The sequence below is a fragment of the Pseudonaja textilis genome, chromosome 1 (assembly GCF_049901715.1).
Source record: "Pseudonaja textilis isolate UNSWEBS1 chromosome 1, rPseTex1.2, whole genome shotgun sequence".
In the NCBI taxonomy this organism is placed as follows: Eukaryota; Metazoa; Chordata; class Lepidosauria; order Squamata; family Elapidae; genus Pseudonaja; species Pseudonaja textilis.
The window spans coordinates 70,373,776-70,390,883 of NC_141990.1; the positions used below are offsets into that span (position 1 = coordinate 70,373,776).

The following is a 17,108-nucleotide window of genomic DNA, read 5'->3' on the forward strand; positions in this document are numbered from 1 at the left end:
TAGAATTAGCTTTAAAAACTAAATATGACATCAGCAGTGTTCTTTAGACTATAAGCCATACTGTTTCAGAGAAGATTGATATATCTTGATTTTCTTTGTGAAATTCAGGAATTTCATTTAGTCTTTTTAGGGATAAACATACTTAGTTCCTTCTTAATTGTGGTGCCCAAAACCCTCAGCAAAATAACTGAAGTAGCCTAACCAATTTAGAAAAAATATATCTAAATTATTGGGTCTTTTTATGGCAATGTTATGTTGCTGTATAATATTTAATTTCTGATCAGTTAAAAATCCCAGAACCTCTTCATATATACTCTTGCCAAATTAATTAGTTCTGTGGATGAGCATTGTTGGAACATAGTTTTCAAACCAGTTCTGAAACCATCTAATGGCAGGGCTGTTTTAATTAATTTGCTAATCTAATGGCTACAATCTTACTTTGCAAAATGCAAGGCTTGGGTAATGGGTTGTGTGATGGCCTTGCAAGTTCTTTTGTTGTGGTATCCTGGGTCCTGCATTGTAATCTCCTGGGTCGTTTGTGTTTTGATCTCTTTTCCATTAGCCTCCTGTGTTGTAACGGCTTGGTAATGGATTGTGTGATGACCTTGTGAGTTTTATTGCTGTGGCATCCTTGGTCTTGTGCTGTGATTTCCCGGGTCATTTGCTGTGTAGCAACTTCTTGAGTTCTTGTGGTATAATTTCCCGAGTTTTCTGATGTGAGATCCTGACCCAACCCCAAAACCAAACAAGCTGACACACGCCAAGAACACAGACCCAGACCCCAAACTCGAAGCCAGACCCAAACCCAGAATGCTACATCACAACCACCTGCTCTGGATATCACATCAGAAAACTCGGGAAATTACACCATAAGAACTCAAGAAGTTGCACACAGCAAACGACCCAGGAAATCACAGCACAAGACCAAGGATACCACAGCAATAAAACTCACAAGGTCATCACACAACCCATTACCCAAGCCGTTAAAACACGGGAGGCTAATGGAAAAAAGATCACTACAAAACAAACAACTCAGGAGATTACAGCACAAGATCCACGATATCTCCACAACAAAACTCACAAGGCCATCACACAGCCCATCAACTGCATCAACCAATCAAGAGGCAGCAGTGCAGCCAACCAGCCCGGCACACCAGCCCCCCGCCCCCCAGTATTTATAGAGAGATGGCGGCAGCTCCGATCACACACTGCTTGCACTGGCACAAAGCCGAAAGCACCAGCCTGAGGATGGCGAGTGGACCTCGCCGAAACATTGCCAAGGTACTCTTAATTTTACATGGGAAAAGACCCGAACACACCTAGACCTACACATACATACATACATACATACATACATACATACATACATATAAATATGTGTGTTTTCTTAAGTTTTCGCGGGTACTTACATGTATGGTATTCAGCTTTGTTCGGATATTTTCCCACGTCATTATAGTTGTGCTTTTAAAGTTGTAGCAATGTTTTGGCAGAATCTCTTCTGCCATCATCAGGCTTCGGTATACATACATACATACATACATACATACATACATACATACATAGTCTACTGCATTTCCACAGTCCACTAACATTAAGTTTACCAGTTTAAAAAATGAGATAAGGGTAATTGGTTGGTTTTTGATCCATTGTGGTGATTTTCAGCAGTTACTGCATTGTTCCCAAATAATTTAACAATTTTCTCTAGAATTTTCCAGATTTTTTAGTACTAGATTGTAGTCTTCAGATTCTTCCTTCTCCCTTGATTAAAGACACAGGTTGCCCTTTGACTTCCTTCATGCATCTAGTATTTCAGCTGTTCTCTGTGACGCAAAATGTCTGGTTGAAGTAAAGTGGCCTGTCTTGATGCTTTTATTAATGGCACTGAAATAGAATGCTTTCCATTTGCTGCCTTGAATTGAATTGCTTCTATGATTAGGCTTGAAGTAACTCTGTGAAATGAAGTAGTGCCACTTTGCAAAAACCAATTTATCATGTTTTGATCATCCTCAAGCTGCACTGGTACTCCTTCTACCTGCTTTCTCGATTACTAGCAGAAGATGAAGCCAAGTAGTTTTGCTTTTTCCTTGTTACCTGGTAATAGTTTACAATTTCGCTGAGCACCTGTTATATTAATCTTTTTCTTTTTTATTTGAACATATTTAAATCGGTCCATCAGCTTTCTGAGCTTTAGCTTTCCAATCTTAATTTTCCTATCCATCCATCCATCCCATCCATCCATCCATCCGTCCAATTTCTTTACTATTCATCTCACCTAAGTGACTATTAACCTGTCACTCCTTCCACCATAGTATGTGTCCTGTTGTTTTATAATTCTCAGACCATTGCAAGCTTTTTGAACAGTGACATCTTCTTTTTCTTGACATTGTACTTGTTTGGGGCTACAGATACTTTTAGTATCTGTTTTTAATTTATATTACATACCAAGAGATATATAAAAAAACATGCAGCCTACTTTTCAAGTTTAATAATTTCCTAAAATATTTTGCCTTATGGTTCTATGTTGAATATAACTCAAAACATGATGAAATCAGTTTAAGTTTGCCCTCAGAAAGAAAGAAACTTTTCTGACTGTAGAAGTGGTAGATTCTTAAACTAATTTTTGAAAAATAGTTTTGTGTTCCAAACATGTCAAGATTCTTAATACTGTTCTAACCAAAATTAAATAAATCAGGCATGTTGGTTCTCAATATTGCAATTGTGCTCCAGTTGAATACTTTTTAGTATTGAAAGTTAGACATTTATTTACATGGAGAAAATAGGTGCTGTGATTATGACAGTGTACCATATGGGTAAAACTTGACATTTTTGTAGAAAATAAATATTCTAACTTCCAAGAGGAATTTCATGGCAAGCAATTGCCATCTTCAATAGAAAACTCTTGAAATTTCTTCCTGGAATAGAGAATATAGACAAATTATTATGAATGGGGATCAATGAGGATATTTTTTTAAGGGTGAGAGAACATGCTTGGATTTGAGAGAATGATAGAGTTGAGAGAAAATGAATCTGTTTCTTTCTTGCATATCTATGTTAATGGGTTGAATGAGTAACTAAGGGAGAGAGGGAGAGTTCCGGGAGAGAACAATTATGTTTTAATGCACTCATATCAAACTTTGTATCAATGGGCTCCCATTTTATATAGTCTTGGAATTTGGAAGTCAAGGCCCTGTTGAATCATAACATGAAATGGATTTTTATAAGTTGGCATAATTTTCATTAGCCTTATATAATGAGAAGAATTATTCCTAGAATAAATTGCATAACAGTTAAGTTTGCCAAGCTTCCAAAAGAAGTGCTGTATTTATTTATGTCAGTCATTAAACAGATTTTTATGGTTACCCGTCTTAATATAAATCAACTGATGTAATTTAATGTGATGAATAAAAGGACAAAAACAATAAACAAAGAAAAATCAATAAAAAAATAATTGAATCCCTCTTAAACATTTTTCTAGCAGAATAAGATTGGTACATATAATGCTGGCTTTTTTAATACCCTGTCCATGCTGGCTTGTGTTGGTGGTGGAGGAAACATATTTTCAAGTCCTTTGAAAGATAGTTTGACGTCAGGGTCCCAAAACCATAAAAATAGGCCAAAATGTTGATTCTTCCAAGTAAATTTCTTTCTTCTTCCACACCTATAGACATGATCTTGCCAAACTTAAATATTCTACTATCTACACCAAGCATATAATCTGAAAACCATAATGGAGGGTTGTCATCACCCTTTTTGTCTCACACAAACTATCCGAATTGAGCCACTTCTTTCTCTGGAATGCACCTTCTCCCTCCTGGGAATCCAAACTACTACATTCCATCACACATACCTAACATCACCAAATTTAGTGAGAATTTGGTGAGAAACTACAAATTCTATTACAAAACTAACAGTCTTCTGATCCTAAACATACAGTGCTATGAACATGGTGACTTTCAGATTTTTTGAACTGTAGCTCCTATCTTGCTCAGGCATTTAGCCATTGGCTAAATCGCATTAGGAATTTACACTGGGAAAATACTAAGTGAGGCTGTGTGTCTTACTGTCAATAATTACCTTGCTTTGCATGATGTTAAGCAAATTGTTAATCATGAAGCATATCTGATAAATTAATACACTTGTATTAAGTGTATTAATGAAGAATACAGGTAAAAATCCATCTTATATATTGTAGATACAATCCCAAAAGCACGTTCTAATAGTATTGGCTTCTTGTGGATAATTAATTCTTATGCTGTTGAAGTTAATGACATTTAAAATATGTTTACATGTATTGAATTTTGCCTATTGTAAATTAAAGATAGTTTTTTTCTTTTCTTTTAAAGTGGGTATTTTCCTCCCTATACAAGTTTAACTGATTTTAGAATAATTTAAATTATTGGGGTATCTAAATTAAGAATATCAGGCAAAAATATGATCTTTGTTTAATCAGTATTTAGCTGAAAATAGTATTGTATAGATGTTCTCACTTGAATGTTTCATCATTCCTTTAGGTATAAAAGTTGTCATAAAAATAAAGTTGGTATCAGTAATAAAAAAGCATAAGGAAGGATAATCTAATATCAACCAGTGATTTTCATTTGTGGTATAAAGAGGAATCTGTCAGACTAATGTTTCATTATTATTTTACCCTATTTATACATTACAGAGCATCAAAACTACTTCGGAACAGATGAAAATTTAGGACCTGTAGCAGTCAGCATTCGAAGGGAGAAGTTTGAAGAAGGAAAAGAAAAAGAAGGTTCACAATTCAACCATCGTATAGTATTCAGAACAAGTGAGGTAAGCTTTCCACAGCGCTTCAGAATTGAGATGTAAAAGAAAAACAGATTTTCATAGAACTTTTTATTATGTATTCACTTTATATTCCTTTGTGTGGTCTATATGGTTCCACATGTAGATAACTAGATAAATTAAATATGTTCTCTGAGTGATCTATGATGGCTGGAGAAAGTATCATTACGTTAACTTTATTTTGTCTTTCTGCACATTAGTTCCCAAGGATGGTTGGAAATACTAATCTGTGTACACACATAGTATTCTATTAACATGCCTTCATGCTTATTTCATAGATTAATTAGAATGAACCTCTCATTTGAAATATATTCCAATCCAGGTTATTAATTAAATGATATGTTTATCTGTCAAAAAAATTGAGGAATGAAGCTGTTTCAGATAAAACCATAAAATATTTTCTTGTTTGCTTGCTTGGAATTTTAGTGTAAAGGTACCATCTATGTTTGCTAAGAGCCTCAGTGGTTCAAATCCCACCAGGCTCCAGGTTGACTCAGCCTTCCATCCTTCCAAGGTGGGTAAAATGAGGACCCAGATTGTTGGGGGCAATATGCTGACTCTGTAAAACCGCTTAGAGAGGGCTGTATTGCTGCATCTTGTTTTGTATTTTTGAATTTTGAGCAGATGGGTAAGATTTTTTAAAATTTTGTTTTTATTAAGTATGATACAGGTCTTTTTTTTTTCAAACAACTCAGCCAGCCCCTTTGCATTCTGAGTAATCTTTTCTGCTCAGGTTAGGCTTCTGATCATAAATATAGATAATGTAGATAATGGACTCTTATCTGTCCACTTTGTAGATACCTATAGAAGGCAGGATATGGAGAACTACTGTCAGGTCTCATAAACAACTCAGTGAAAGCAATTTGGGCAAATGAACTCTAATCAATTATCTTTCAAACAAATTTATCTGATACACATTATTTGAATATTTTAGAATGCAGAGACAAATGTACATATATGTATTTCCACCTATGGGTTCCTTAACAACATATTTCCTGCTTTCATCCATTTTATGTAGCCTCAGATCAGTTTTCATTGCACAGTTTAGTATGTAAGACAACAATGGCCTTGTTCATTCTAATCTTTGTCTTGCATTTGCTCCTTTTAATACTGATCTTCTGTAGTCAGCTCTTATCATTATCTTTTATCTTCTCAATTCAAATAAAATTGAATAAACAAGTAATAGTTTATATAATGTGTTTGAGAGATGTTTGTATCAATTTCAGGTTTTCATACTTTAGTGGAGTGACTGTTAACACTTTATAATGCAATATGATATGTCTTCATGTATATTTACTGATTTTAATAGTATTTATTTGGACTTTTCCCACAATAGTATGTTTAAATATTTTGGAAATAAATTCATCGATGGAGCGTAATGGTTCTTAAAGTACCAAAACATACTAGGGCCTATCAGTTCTTAATTCAGAAATTCATTTCTTTCTCAATTTTAGTAACTGGGGAAGAACTATAGGGAATAGTTAACATTTTCCAAAGACAAACAGATGGAGAAAATAGAATCAGCAAATATTCAGAAGCTAAGTATAACTGTAAAGAGGATTATAGAACTATAAACAGACTTGGGAAGAGTGTTTGGAAGAAGAACTGGCTTGGAAAAAATTGAGAGAGGGAAGTAAGTGAAGGATGCCAATTTCTATTTTTAAATATGATGTTGAATATTAATTGTGAAGTTTAAAAATAGAACTAGGCATTTTATTAAACTGAAAAGGAAGGATATTTGAAGTACCACTTTTCTTAAACTGTATGCATTTCTTAAAAAGTAAGATTTACATGTTAAATGTGGCTGTTGATAACCAGCAAATGAATTTTTGTAAAAACAAAAGTTTTATTCACAGACCTAGAAAAAACCAGATTTATCATAGGCCTTATGAAGAGCCTTTGTAAAATATAATGTAAGGTCATCACTAATTATGCTGGCTATCACACAGAGATATATTTCTAGGAAAACATCAGAAAAGTGAAATGAAATGCAGGTGTTTGAGACTAACTGACTTTAAAATATTTATAAAATCAAGGTTGGCAACATTAGACCTTGCAGGGAATTATTTTTCATTCTGGAGATGACTCAATTTAGTAGCAGTATTGGTGAACAAGCCAACCTCTAAGCTGAATGTGGTTGTTTATTCTGTCCTTTCCAATTGTTCCTTTTTTAGTTATCAGAATAGAGCTTTCTTGTGCCAGCCGCACTTATCCATCATTATCATAACTACTCTCCTAACAGACCATTCTTAGAAGTGAGACATAATTCTCCCAAAGCTCTACTTGGTATGGAAATTTGAACAGAAATTTGCTCTTTTCTTCCAGTATTAGAATTCAAGAGTCATCTATTGAAGCTAAATGCAGGGAGATTCAGATTTCATAAAATTATTTAATTTTCATTATTATACAAATAATAGTTAAACTATGCAGTTCCCTGTCTTGAACATAATACATCAGTTTAGATTACCTGGAAAAATGCAAAGTTCATATCTGTTTACAACTACTTGAATGAAAGTAGCATAGCTTAAGTACTAGCTTCTAGGAAGGTTTATTATCTTCTTGTATAAGTCTGAACTTGTTGAATGAATCCAATTGATTATTGTCTATCATAAGTCAGTGTGAATTAACAGAGCACTTCTTACATTCTTATGAGTCCCCCAGTTACCATCAAGATCTTGGACTTCTTGATAGTACTTCACCAATAATTTTCTTAATGATAGAGTGGTTTATAAATGGGTTTAAAGTAAATACAATTTTATCTACCTCCTTATTCCACAAAGCTCTCCATAGAACAGGGGTGTCAAACTTGCATAGTTACATGACGTGTTGCAATTTTTCCCCCCTTTGCTAAACCGGGTATGGACATGGCCAGCACATGATGCATATGGCCCATGGGCCGCAAGTTTGACAGCCCTGCCATAGAAGATCTTGCTTGTTCTTGTTCTCTATACTATATCCTGCAACAAGTCAAAGTGTAGATTTTGCATCAAAATACTGTTATGCTTCAAGATTAAAAGAATTTCAAAAATATATACCTTTGAATCTGTATAATCATTAACCCACTCTCTATATTTTATATAATAGACATGTTTTGGAAAGTGAGACAAACTAATTGATCCAATCTGCTTGTCTTGTAATACATTGACAATACCACTATTGAGTTCAAGTACTTAGCATGAAAGACAAAGATATTGAGACAGAAATATTGTAGGGAAGGCATGGAAAGCAAAAGTTTTAATCATCATCATTTAGGACAGTGGTCGCTAACCGATGGGCCGGGGACCACTGATGGGCCGCAAGAGAATTTCGGTGGTCCACAGAGAAATGTCCCCCCAAAGCACTCCATCCAAAGCAATTAAGCCAGGCTGCGCGGAAACACAAGGCTATGCCTCCCCACATGACCCATGGGAACACAAGGCTTGTGTTGCTTGCATTGTGCACAACACAAGGTAGTGAGGGGAGGGGGGAAAGGGCAGAGGGGGGACTTGCCCCACTCTCCCCATGTGCCTGGCCTGGCCACTGGGCTGCTTCTTTCCACTTCTTTCTTCTTCTGCTTTTGCAAGGAAAGCAGCAAAAATCTTTCTTTCTCTCCCCCAACTCCACCAGAAATGAGTCTTTGGGACCCTGCAAGGTATCCTGCTCCAAGAGGCTGCACTGGCGTGACAAGTCTCATAAAGACCCATTTCTGGTGGAGTTTGGGGGAGAGAAAGAATGACTTCTGCTGCTCTTGCTGCTCTCCTTGTATGAAACCAAAAGTCTCTCCCCCCTCCCCCTTGAGAACGGAGCTGGAAACAGTATCCTGTGATCTCAAATAAAGAATGATCAATCGGTAGGAAAATGGGGTGGGGGATTTTCCTGCAGACTTTTTTGGGGATTTTCCCAGGGTCTCTGGTCCATGGGATTTAAAATTATGAGTTTGGTGGTCACTGAGGTCCAAAAGGTTGGTGACCCCTGATCTAGGAGGATGGAGATCAAGAATTTATTTCTTTGAATGATCCCTTGGTTGTTAGTTCAAAAGTGTTACACCATAACTATAAGAATTGTAGTGCTATGTAAACAAAAGTTCTAGAATCTCTTTATTAATAGATTATCTTTTGTCCTGTCTCACTTTGGAAGTTATATAAATTTCAACTTTAGACCACATCAGAGAGATGAACTTTCAAGCAGGCTTCTGCAGACAGTTTGCTGATAAAATTTATGCAATTTATTTAAAATGGAATGGAAAGTTTCTGGTCCTCCAGATTTGAATTACAACTCCTAATATCCATGATTAATGCCCACAGTGCCTGATCTGAAGAAAGGTGAAAGATTGCAATGCCTAGAGAGCTACAACTTCCCTACTTTATTTGGGGACTGATTAAAACATAATGGCATTATAATTAAGTAATCTATTGAAAATATACTCTCTTCCCCAGAAAGTCAAACAATGGAAAAGTTAACAAAAAGTAGTAACTACAGTACAGAATCTATTTGGGCAGTTGAATCATATACTGTATATATTTTACCTTCTTTTTAAAAACATATATACAATATATATATTTTGTTTGAATCAGTAGCTTTCCACCAAGGAGCCATGGTGGCACAGTGATTAGAATGTAGTATTGCAGGCGAACTCTGCCCACAGACAGAAATTCGATCCTGACTGGCTCAAGGTTAACTCAGTCTTCCATCCTTCTGAGGACCCAGATGTTGGGGGGAAATATGCTGTCTCTGTAATTTGCTAAGAAAGGACTGTAAAGCACTATGAACCAGTATATAAGTCCTAAGTGCTATTGCTATTCTTAAGAGGGGATGGGTGGAAGTCAAAATAGGCAATCATAACACTGTGGTCAAAGACTTTGAATGTGGACTGACTTTGCACACATGCACAAAGGCCTGGGATTGTTATCACGATGCCTTGCTTGTTTTGGTCCCCTGCAAATACCACTGATTTCCACTGGTTTTGCATCATGAATTAAGCATCAGTGTGTCCACATTGTTAGTTGCTGAAGACTGCATTAATATTAAACATATTACAATATATTTTTCTGTTGCTACAGCTTACAACACTGCGTGGAGCCATTTTAGAAGATGCCATTCCGTCTACTGCTAGACACGGCACAGCACGAGGCTTACCTCTTAAGGAAGTATTGGGATATGTAATACCAGAACTGAATATTCAGTGCCTGAGACAAGCTTCCAACTCACCCAAAGTGTCTGAACAGCTACTTAAGCTGGATGAACAAGGGGTAGATATTGAATTTCTTTTAACATTAGAATACAAATGTGTTACTTCCTTTTCATAAATAGAGATTTGAGATTCTGATCTTACCTGTTTGAGGAACTGAAGATTTTTACTGCAGGGACTTTGGTTAGATAAATAACATAGTAGAAAGAGGATTTTTGCAATATTCAAGCAAGCAGATTAAAAAAGCATTGTGCTAAGAGCATCAAATTATATAAAAGGAGAACATTATTGTCTTGCTAGTCTTTCACCTTTTCCAAGTTTCATTTTCTAATTATAATTAGCACATTTTATTCACAATACTAACCTTCCTACCGAGGTGGGAAATTTGATGGTTCAAACAACTGAAATTCTTAATTGGGACTATCTAACAAGTTAACACTGCATGAGCAATGAAATGAATATATACTTTAAATTCAGAGTGAATAAAGGTGAGATTGTCTGGTCTAATGCAGCAGATCTGACTTTCTGCATATTTATTTATTTTAAGTAAACTGCATATGTGTATATATCAGGTAAATATATTTATATATGTGTGTGTGTGTATATGTATATATACAGTGCGCGCACACACACATACACACATATGAAACCACTGTTTTAATTACCCTAGTAACTGTTCAGTGATAGAACATTTATTTAGCCGTCTAAATCATACCAGTTTTGTAAAGATGCTCATGTATAAAGAAGGGCATATCTTTTTCCAGGCTGAAGTAATTTTCTGTGGTTTTAAGGCCAGAATAAACTTATGTTTGATTTAAGTTTAGTTAAAATTGAATGCAGTTAATGTGATTATAAAAGAACTGATGTATGAATATTGGAATCATACAGTGTCAATAAATTAATAAGAATGAGAAGGAAGTAGGGTGAGTTTATTATGATGTCAGTAAAACAATTACTTTTTTTCTACTGATGGTAGTTTATAAATGCTTTAAGATCTGATGACTGTCAGAACTAAGCACAATGAATCTGACAGTACAGAAAATTATTCTTCTCTTAAGTGAGAGGAAAGTTCCTCCCCACCAATATTTTTCAAATAGTTAAGAAAATAAAAAATAATTATTAGTACAACAAGGAATGTATCAAATAGAAGGGTTTTAAGTAGTAAATAAATTTAAAAAATAGTCTTAATGGCCACAAATTTTTTGTACTCATTAAATTCTTGGAAGTTTTTAGTAATAGCATCTTTTATATAAAGTGTATTCTATTTGTATATTACTTTATTTGCAAATGACTACCTACAGCAAACACATTGCAAACCAGATGATTGCAGTTGTTTTAATAGTTGCTTATGCTGTCCCTATTTTATGTCAGATTAATAGGTTGCATTTTCGTAAAAGTAAGTTATTTGCTTGGCAGATCTATTCCATTACCACATTTCATTTCCACACCAATTAAGAGTATTGTCCCAACCATCTAGAACTTGCCTTTACTTGACATACAAATTAGTTGTGTATCATTGCAATTTTTTTTCTTTAGGCACAGACATATTTCCTGGCAAAAAACCTTGCCACATATTTTTTGGGAATGAGGATCTTTGTTTATAAAACAATCCACAGATCATTATGCTGGGAAGTATCTTTCATTTGGTTTCAATCAAAGCTGGAAAGCTCAAATAACTAATCTTTTCTATGCATGTTCATAATGAAAATTCTGGTAATATGATATTGCTGTAAGGGGAGAAAAATAAAAGTTCTGATGGACAACTTATCAATGGAAAAGTCTTTCAAAGTTAATTCGCAACATTGGGCTTGCTTTGGTCATCCAAAAATAGAAGATGCTGTTGTTATCCAGTACTTCATAGTTTAGTACTTAAAACATCTAATTTGGCATTTCATGATTTAAAAATATTTTACACACACACGCATGCACACACAATATACATTTTTTTTAATATAATGAAAAGTGGATTGGATGGAAAACAGGAAAATACTGCTAATTATTTTTTTTCCTAATTTCAGCTCAGTTTTCAGCACAAGATTGGAATCTTATATTGCAAAGCAGGCCAGAGCACAGAGGAAGAGATGTATAACAATGAGACAGCGGGTCCTGCTTTTGAAGAATTTCTTGATCTTCTAGGTCAAAGAGTACGACTCAAAGGATTTAGTAAATACCGAGCACAATTAGATAATAAAAGTAAGTGGCAATGACAAAATGCAATAAAATGTAAAAATGGTAAGATTGCGTGATTTTTTTTGTTAAAGTAGTGCCTGTAAATTCCAGGATCTCCCCCCCCCCCCTTTCTGCAGAAGAGGCTGTCCATAATGCCCTGCAACCATCACTTTGGACTTAAATGCTTCCATCTTCCTTTGTGGTCTGTCATTGTAAGTGCCCATTGTTTTATGATGTGCAACCTTAAGACATAAAGCAAAAAAAAAAAGTGGGAGGTAGGAATATTGCTTCTCGTATATAATTGATAGATTTTGTGAGGGACTGGTGCCTCTGGACATTGTTTCAGAAGGTTTGTGTTTAATTAATACCAGGTTATTTTTACTGTAGGGAGCATGATGGTTCAGAGGTTAAAGACACTGAGCTTGTCAGTTGGAAAGCTGACATCCTGGGTTTGAGACCCGAGTGCTGCACAATGGGGCGAGCTCCTGTTCCTTGCCTCAGTTCCTGCCCAGTCCAACCCTGTGCTCCATACCTTAGAGTCTCATATGACTGGACAGGGAAACTTTTATCTTTCTTACTTTTACCTGCCGGCTGTGACCTGCTAGCAATGAGCATTCACCAGTTAGGTTATATGGGTTGAAAAAAAGTTTTAGTATAGGAAATAACATTCACTTGAAGAAAATGCACTAAGGTATACTTTAATGTCTATATTTATGTACTCATTTTTGGAATTTCTTTTCAGCTGATTCAACTGGAACTCATTCTCTTTATACAACCTATAAAGATTATGAAATAATGTTTCATGTTTCAACTATGCTTCCATATATGCCCAGTAATAGGCAACAGGTATGTCTACTTTGGAATCTTGTACTAATATTTGACTAAGGATCAGCAACCAAAAAAGTCAGCTTGTAACTTTTTTTTCTGTTCCAATTGTGTACTATGAACAAATGACAACAATTGTGATTAATTTAACTTATTGTAATTTAAATATTCTAAATAATTGTGATATCTATTTACATTTTTAAAAATTCAGGCAAAAACATAGGAATTAAAAAGGGAGAGATTTTTCAATTGTACAGTATTCCCAGTGTTCAATGATACAGTTATAGAAAATATTTTTTTTTCTAAAATAAATCTCACCATCTATTTTATAGTATTACATCATGCATGTAATACTATCATTGGTTCATTTTTTAATATATTTTGTTATACTTGGTTTACTACACTAATTTATACCTTATACTATTGGAGCATATGCAGAAAATGTAATGTCTGAAAATGGTTTATTTCTAAGTATTTTTTTAATATCTTAAAACATTAAGGGTGGCTAAAATGGTACAGATAGTACATGGTACAGATAGTCCTCAACTTAAAACAGTTCATTTAGTGACCAAAGTTGCAACACCACTGAAAAAATTCACTTATGACCATTTTTCACATTACGACCACTGCAGCATCCCAAAGGTCATATGATCAAAATTCGGATTCTTGGCAACTGATTCATAACTTCTGACAAGCAAAGCCAATGGGAAGCCAGATTCTGTTAATAACCCTGTTACTAACTTAACAATTGCAACGATTCACTTAACAACTGTGGAAAGAAAGGTTGTAAAACAGGGCAAAACTCACTTAACAACTGGCTCACTTAGCAACCTAAATTTTGGGCTCAGTTGTGGTCATAAGTCAAGGATTATCTCTATCCAATTTCATCAAGTATTAGGAGTTTTATAGAATTTGCAATCCTGTTTTATTGAAGTTAATGTGTTTTTTTGCCATTGACTAAAGGATTCAGATTAATAATTTTGTAATACTGTGTTTGTCTGTGCTAGTTGGTCTAACTATAGTGTGTTGAATTCAAAAGCACTGTGCAAGTGCTTTGGGATTTTCTGGAATATTTTATATGCAAAAAGTGATTGGAGGTTTAAATATAACTTTCAAAAATAATAATGTTATCAAGGATTATGGGTTTAATTCTAGTAAATAAGAGCTATTCACAAATGAGATTAGTTCTTAAAATATACCTTTCTCTATCATGATATGTGCAGTTCGGAGAATAAATGTTCATAATTCTACATACCTATAGAAAGAATAATGACTTTCACACGTATATCCTCAGTTGTCTGGAATAATTTCAAAATCTAACCTTTTGTTGATGAGAAGATTGGAGGAAGTGTTAAAAGTAATTTTAGCTATGATAGATTTATTAGAAAATGCCTGGAGAATATTTCTAGTTATTTGAGAACAACAGTATTCAGCAAAAGTGTGTAGATATTTTAAGAACAAAAGAGATTGCTTTGTAACTACATAGTCTGGCATGTAAGAAAAATTGTAATGAAAATTCCCTCTTTTAAACAGTACAGAGAGAAGGAAAGAGGGGAGGGGCGAGAGAGAGGGAGATAGGGAGAGAAAGAGAGATAGATATTTTTTTTTTGAGAAAAAAGGAATAGGAAAGATTAGGAAAAGTCACAACTGAATTCACAAACTTCTGAACTTGTCGGGAAAACATGCAAGATATGGCTTGTTGATTTTTTCCATCCCTTTACCAGCAGGGTAATAGGTTCTAGCTATCTCTATTTTATTCTGAGTAACAAGATTACTGCACTTGTATGTGATTCTGCTTTACCTCTGTGTGTCTGGGTGTATGTGTAAGGCTGGCAAGCATAAAACTGAAATGACCAGGAGGGAGGGAGGAAGACTCCACATACTTTAGTAAATTTTGTCTCATTTTGCTCAGTCTTTATTTTATTTATTTCCTAATTTATTTTTTATTTATTAAGTTTACCCACCACCCATTTCACTCTGCAAAGTGACTCTGCAAAGTGCTATCAGGACTTTTAAAGAGATATCCTGCTAATTGACAGAGTCCCGAGTCCCTTTACATAATTTCTTTCCAGCATTCTATTGGATTAGAAATATGTTTTTTGAAACCAATAAAACTGCCAATTAGCTTGTAAATTGTTGGACTGAGAAGGGTCCAAAACATACACAGAATGTAATATAGAAGGGATGGTCTGAAAGAGGACGTGTGAGCTTTCTATTTAATTTTTTTCCTTCCAAAGCTAAAAAGACAGATTCAGAGAAACAGCTTTGTTCAACCAAAAGGTATGCTCTGTTTTTGATGTTAGAGATCAGTGTTGCAGCCATCCTTTTGCTAAGGCTAAGGACTATCAGGTCTCTGCTAGAAGGGTGGTATTCAGTGGTATTGAACGGTTGATAGTATTCAACCGTTCATTCACTCCAATAAATATCCTGTCAAAGATTCTGGGTGCCATTAAGATAGAAAAAGAATAGCATTCTTTTTCTGAAAAGGACACACACATTCATATTCATTTTTTTATTGTACTTATATACTACAGCAAGCGTTAACTGCAATAATAGTATTACTTACTGCTCATCAATAATACCTCACCTAATTGAAGAGAGATATCAAATGAGATGTTGCAAGCATTACTCCTGAATCCTCTACTCTTTAATATTTCATGGATGAACAGGTGAAAATAATGCGTATCAGGTTTTCATATAACAAAAATCAGACAGAGAGCTAATGACTTAGAAAATAAATGTGAAATTTTAAGATAATTTAAAATTACCTTGAAGTAGCATAATGAAATTTAATAAATATAAGTGCAGAGTTCTTCCTTAGGAAAATGCATATAAAAATAGTTTATTACTTGAAATAGTAGATGAATACGATCCAGGAGTATAATATGACTGCAAAACAGGCAAAGTATATTTGATCTAAGACTGTAAGTGAACAAACATAGCAAATACAATTTTAGACCTACATCAACAGAAGAATACTTTCCAAATCGTAGCTATGCACCATGAGTATTGTACCCAGTTCTTGGCACTACATTTTAAGGAGGATCCAAAGAAATTAGAACAGTTCAGAGAATGGCAATAAAAAAAATAATTAGGGGAGTAGAGCCTCTGTAAGTAAGTAAGCCTATGAAGTAAGCCTATGAAGAAAGTTTGAAGTTGGCTATGTTTATCCTTGGAAAAAAAGATGATTGAGGAGACATGTAAACATTCTTTAAATAGTTGAAAGGATATCACATTGAATAGACTTGTTTTTATTGTATTCACCTCCATTTCACAGCTAGCAACCTGCTAGGTATTACTGTGTACCTGAAATGGATCTGTGCTGTTTGCAACATCTTAAGGGCTGGGATTCAGGTTTATGTCTTGGTGATATGGGCAGCAGATAAATTTAATAAATAAATAAAATAAATACATTGGCTGTATTCTGATTCTGCCCAACATTATCCACAAAATTGTTTTTTTTTTCCTTTTCATTAAGTGATTGAATTTTTAAAATAATTGTATGTATGTATTTTTGGCTGTCATCTTGTGGTCATCAGGATTTGTATAGGTGAAATGAAGAACTTGTGTTGTGAAAGGGCATTAGCTCTGCATCTCTGGCTGTGGGAGTTGTAAATTACCTAAGAACATGATATGCAGAGAGGAACCAACGGCCAAAAGGAAGCAGATTCTGACAGAAAAGGTGGTGAGGATGATGATTGAAAGGGGAATCAGGGACTGGATGGAAGGGGGCAGCACCAACAAGAGACCCAAGTTTGCTGATCCAGAACATATCATTTCAAGTCTCCACATCAACATACCTCTACATTTTCTGCATTTGGTGTCTAGAGATAGAATGAGAAGGAAAACACTACTTCCAGAGTCAAATATTTAAAGCTGTGCTCTGACTGCCTAAGCTATGAGTAGGCCATGAAAGGCAGGTAATGGCACAAGGACATGTCCTCCTGAAATGGCTAGTTAGCTGTTCTCACATTTTGATTTTAAATAGGTTTGATTCCAATTGTAGGCAGCGGCAACAAAAAGCTCTACTTTAGGTTGAATGTTGTTTATTATAGCATTGTTGAATTTGCAACTGTGGGCAGTAACCTTTAGCCTTCCTAGATTTACGCCTTCCAGATTTATATTGTAGCTGTCA

General features: G+C 34.9%; 1 protein-coding gene across 3 annotated transcripts in view; it reads left to right on the plus strand.

Moving 5' to 3' along the window:
- SIPA1L2 (signal induced proliferation associated 1 like 2) overlaps positions 1-17,108 on the plus strand; it is an 82,550-nt gene that overhangs the window by 21,059 nt on the left and 44,383 nt on the right. For all 3 annotated transcript variants that reach the window (XR_003374541.2, XM_087937581.1, XM_026705193.2), the window contains exons 3-6: positions 4,667-4,800; positions 9,852-10,040; positions 11,998-12,172; positions 12,891-12,994. Coding sequence is in view for 2 of the 3 variants with exons in the window: in XM_087937581.1 (XP_087793707.1) it covers positions 4,667-4,800; positions 9,852-10,040; positions 11,998-12,172; positions 12,891-12,994 (602 nt within the window). In the remaining variant the exon portion in view is untranslated. The remainder of the gene's footprint in view (positions 1-4,666; positions 4,801-9,851; positions 10,041-11,997; positions 12,173-12,890; positions 12,995-17,108) is intronic.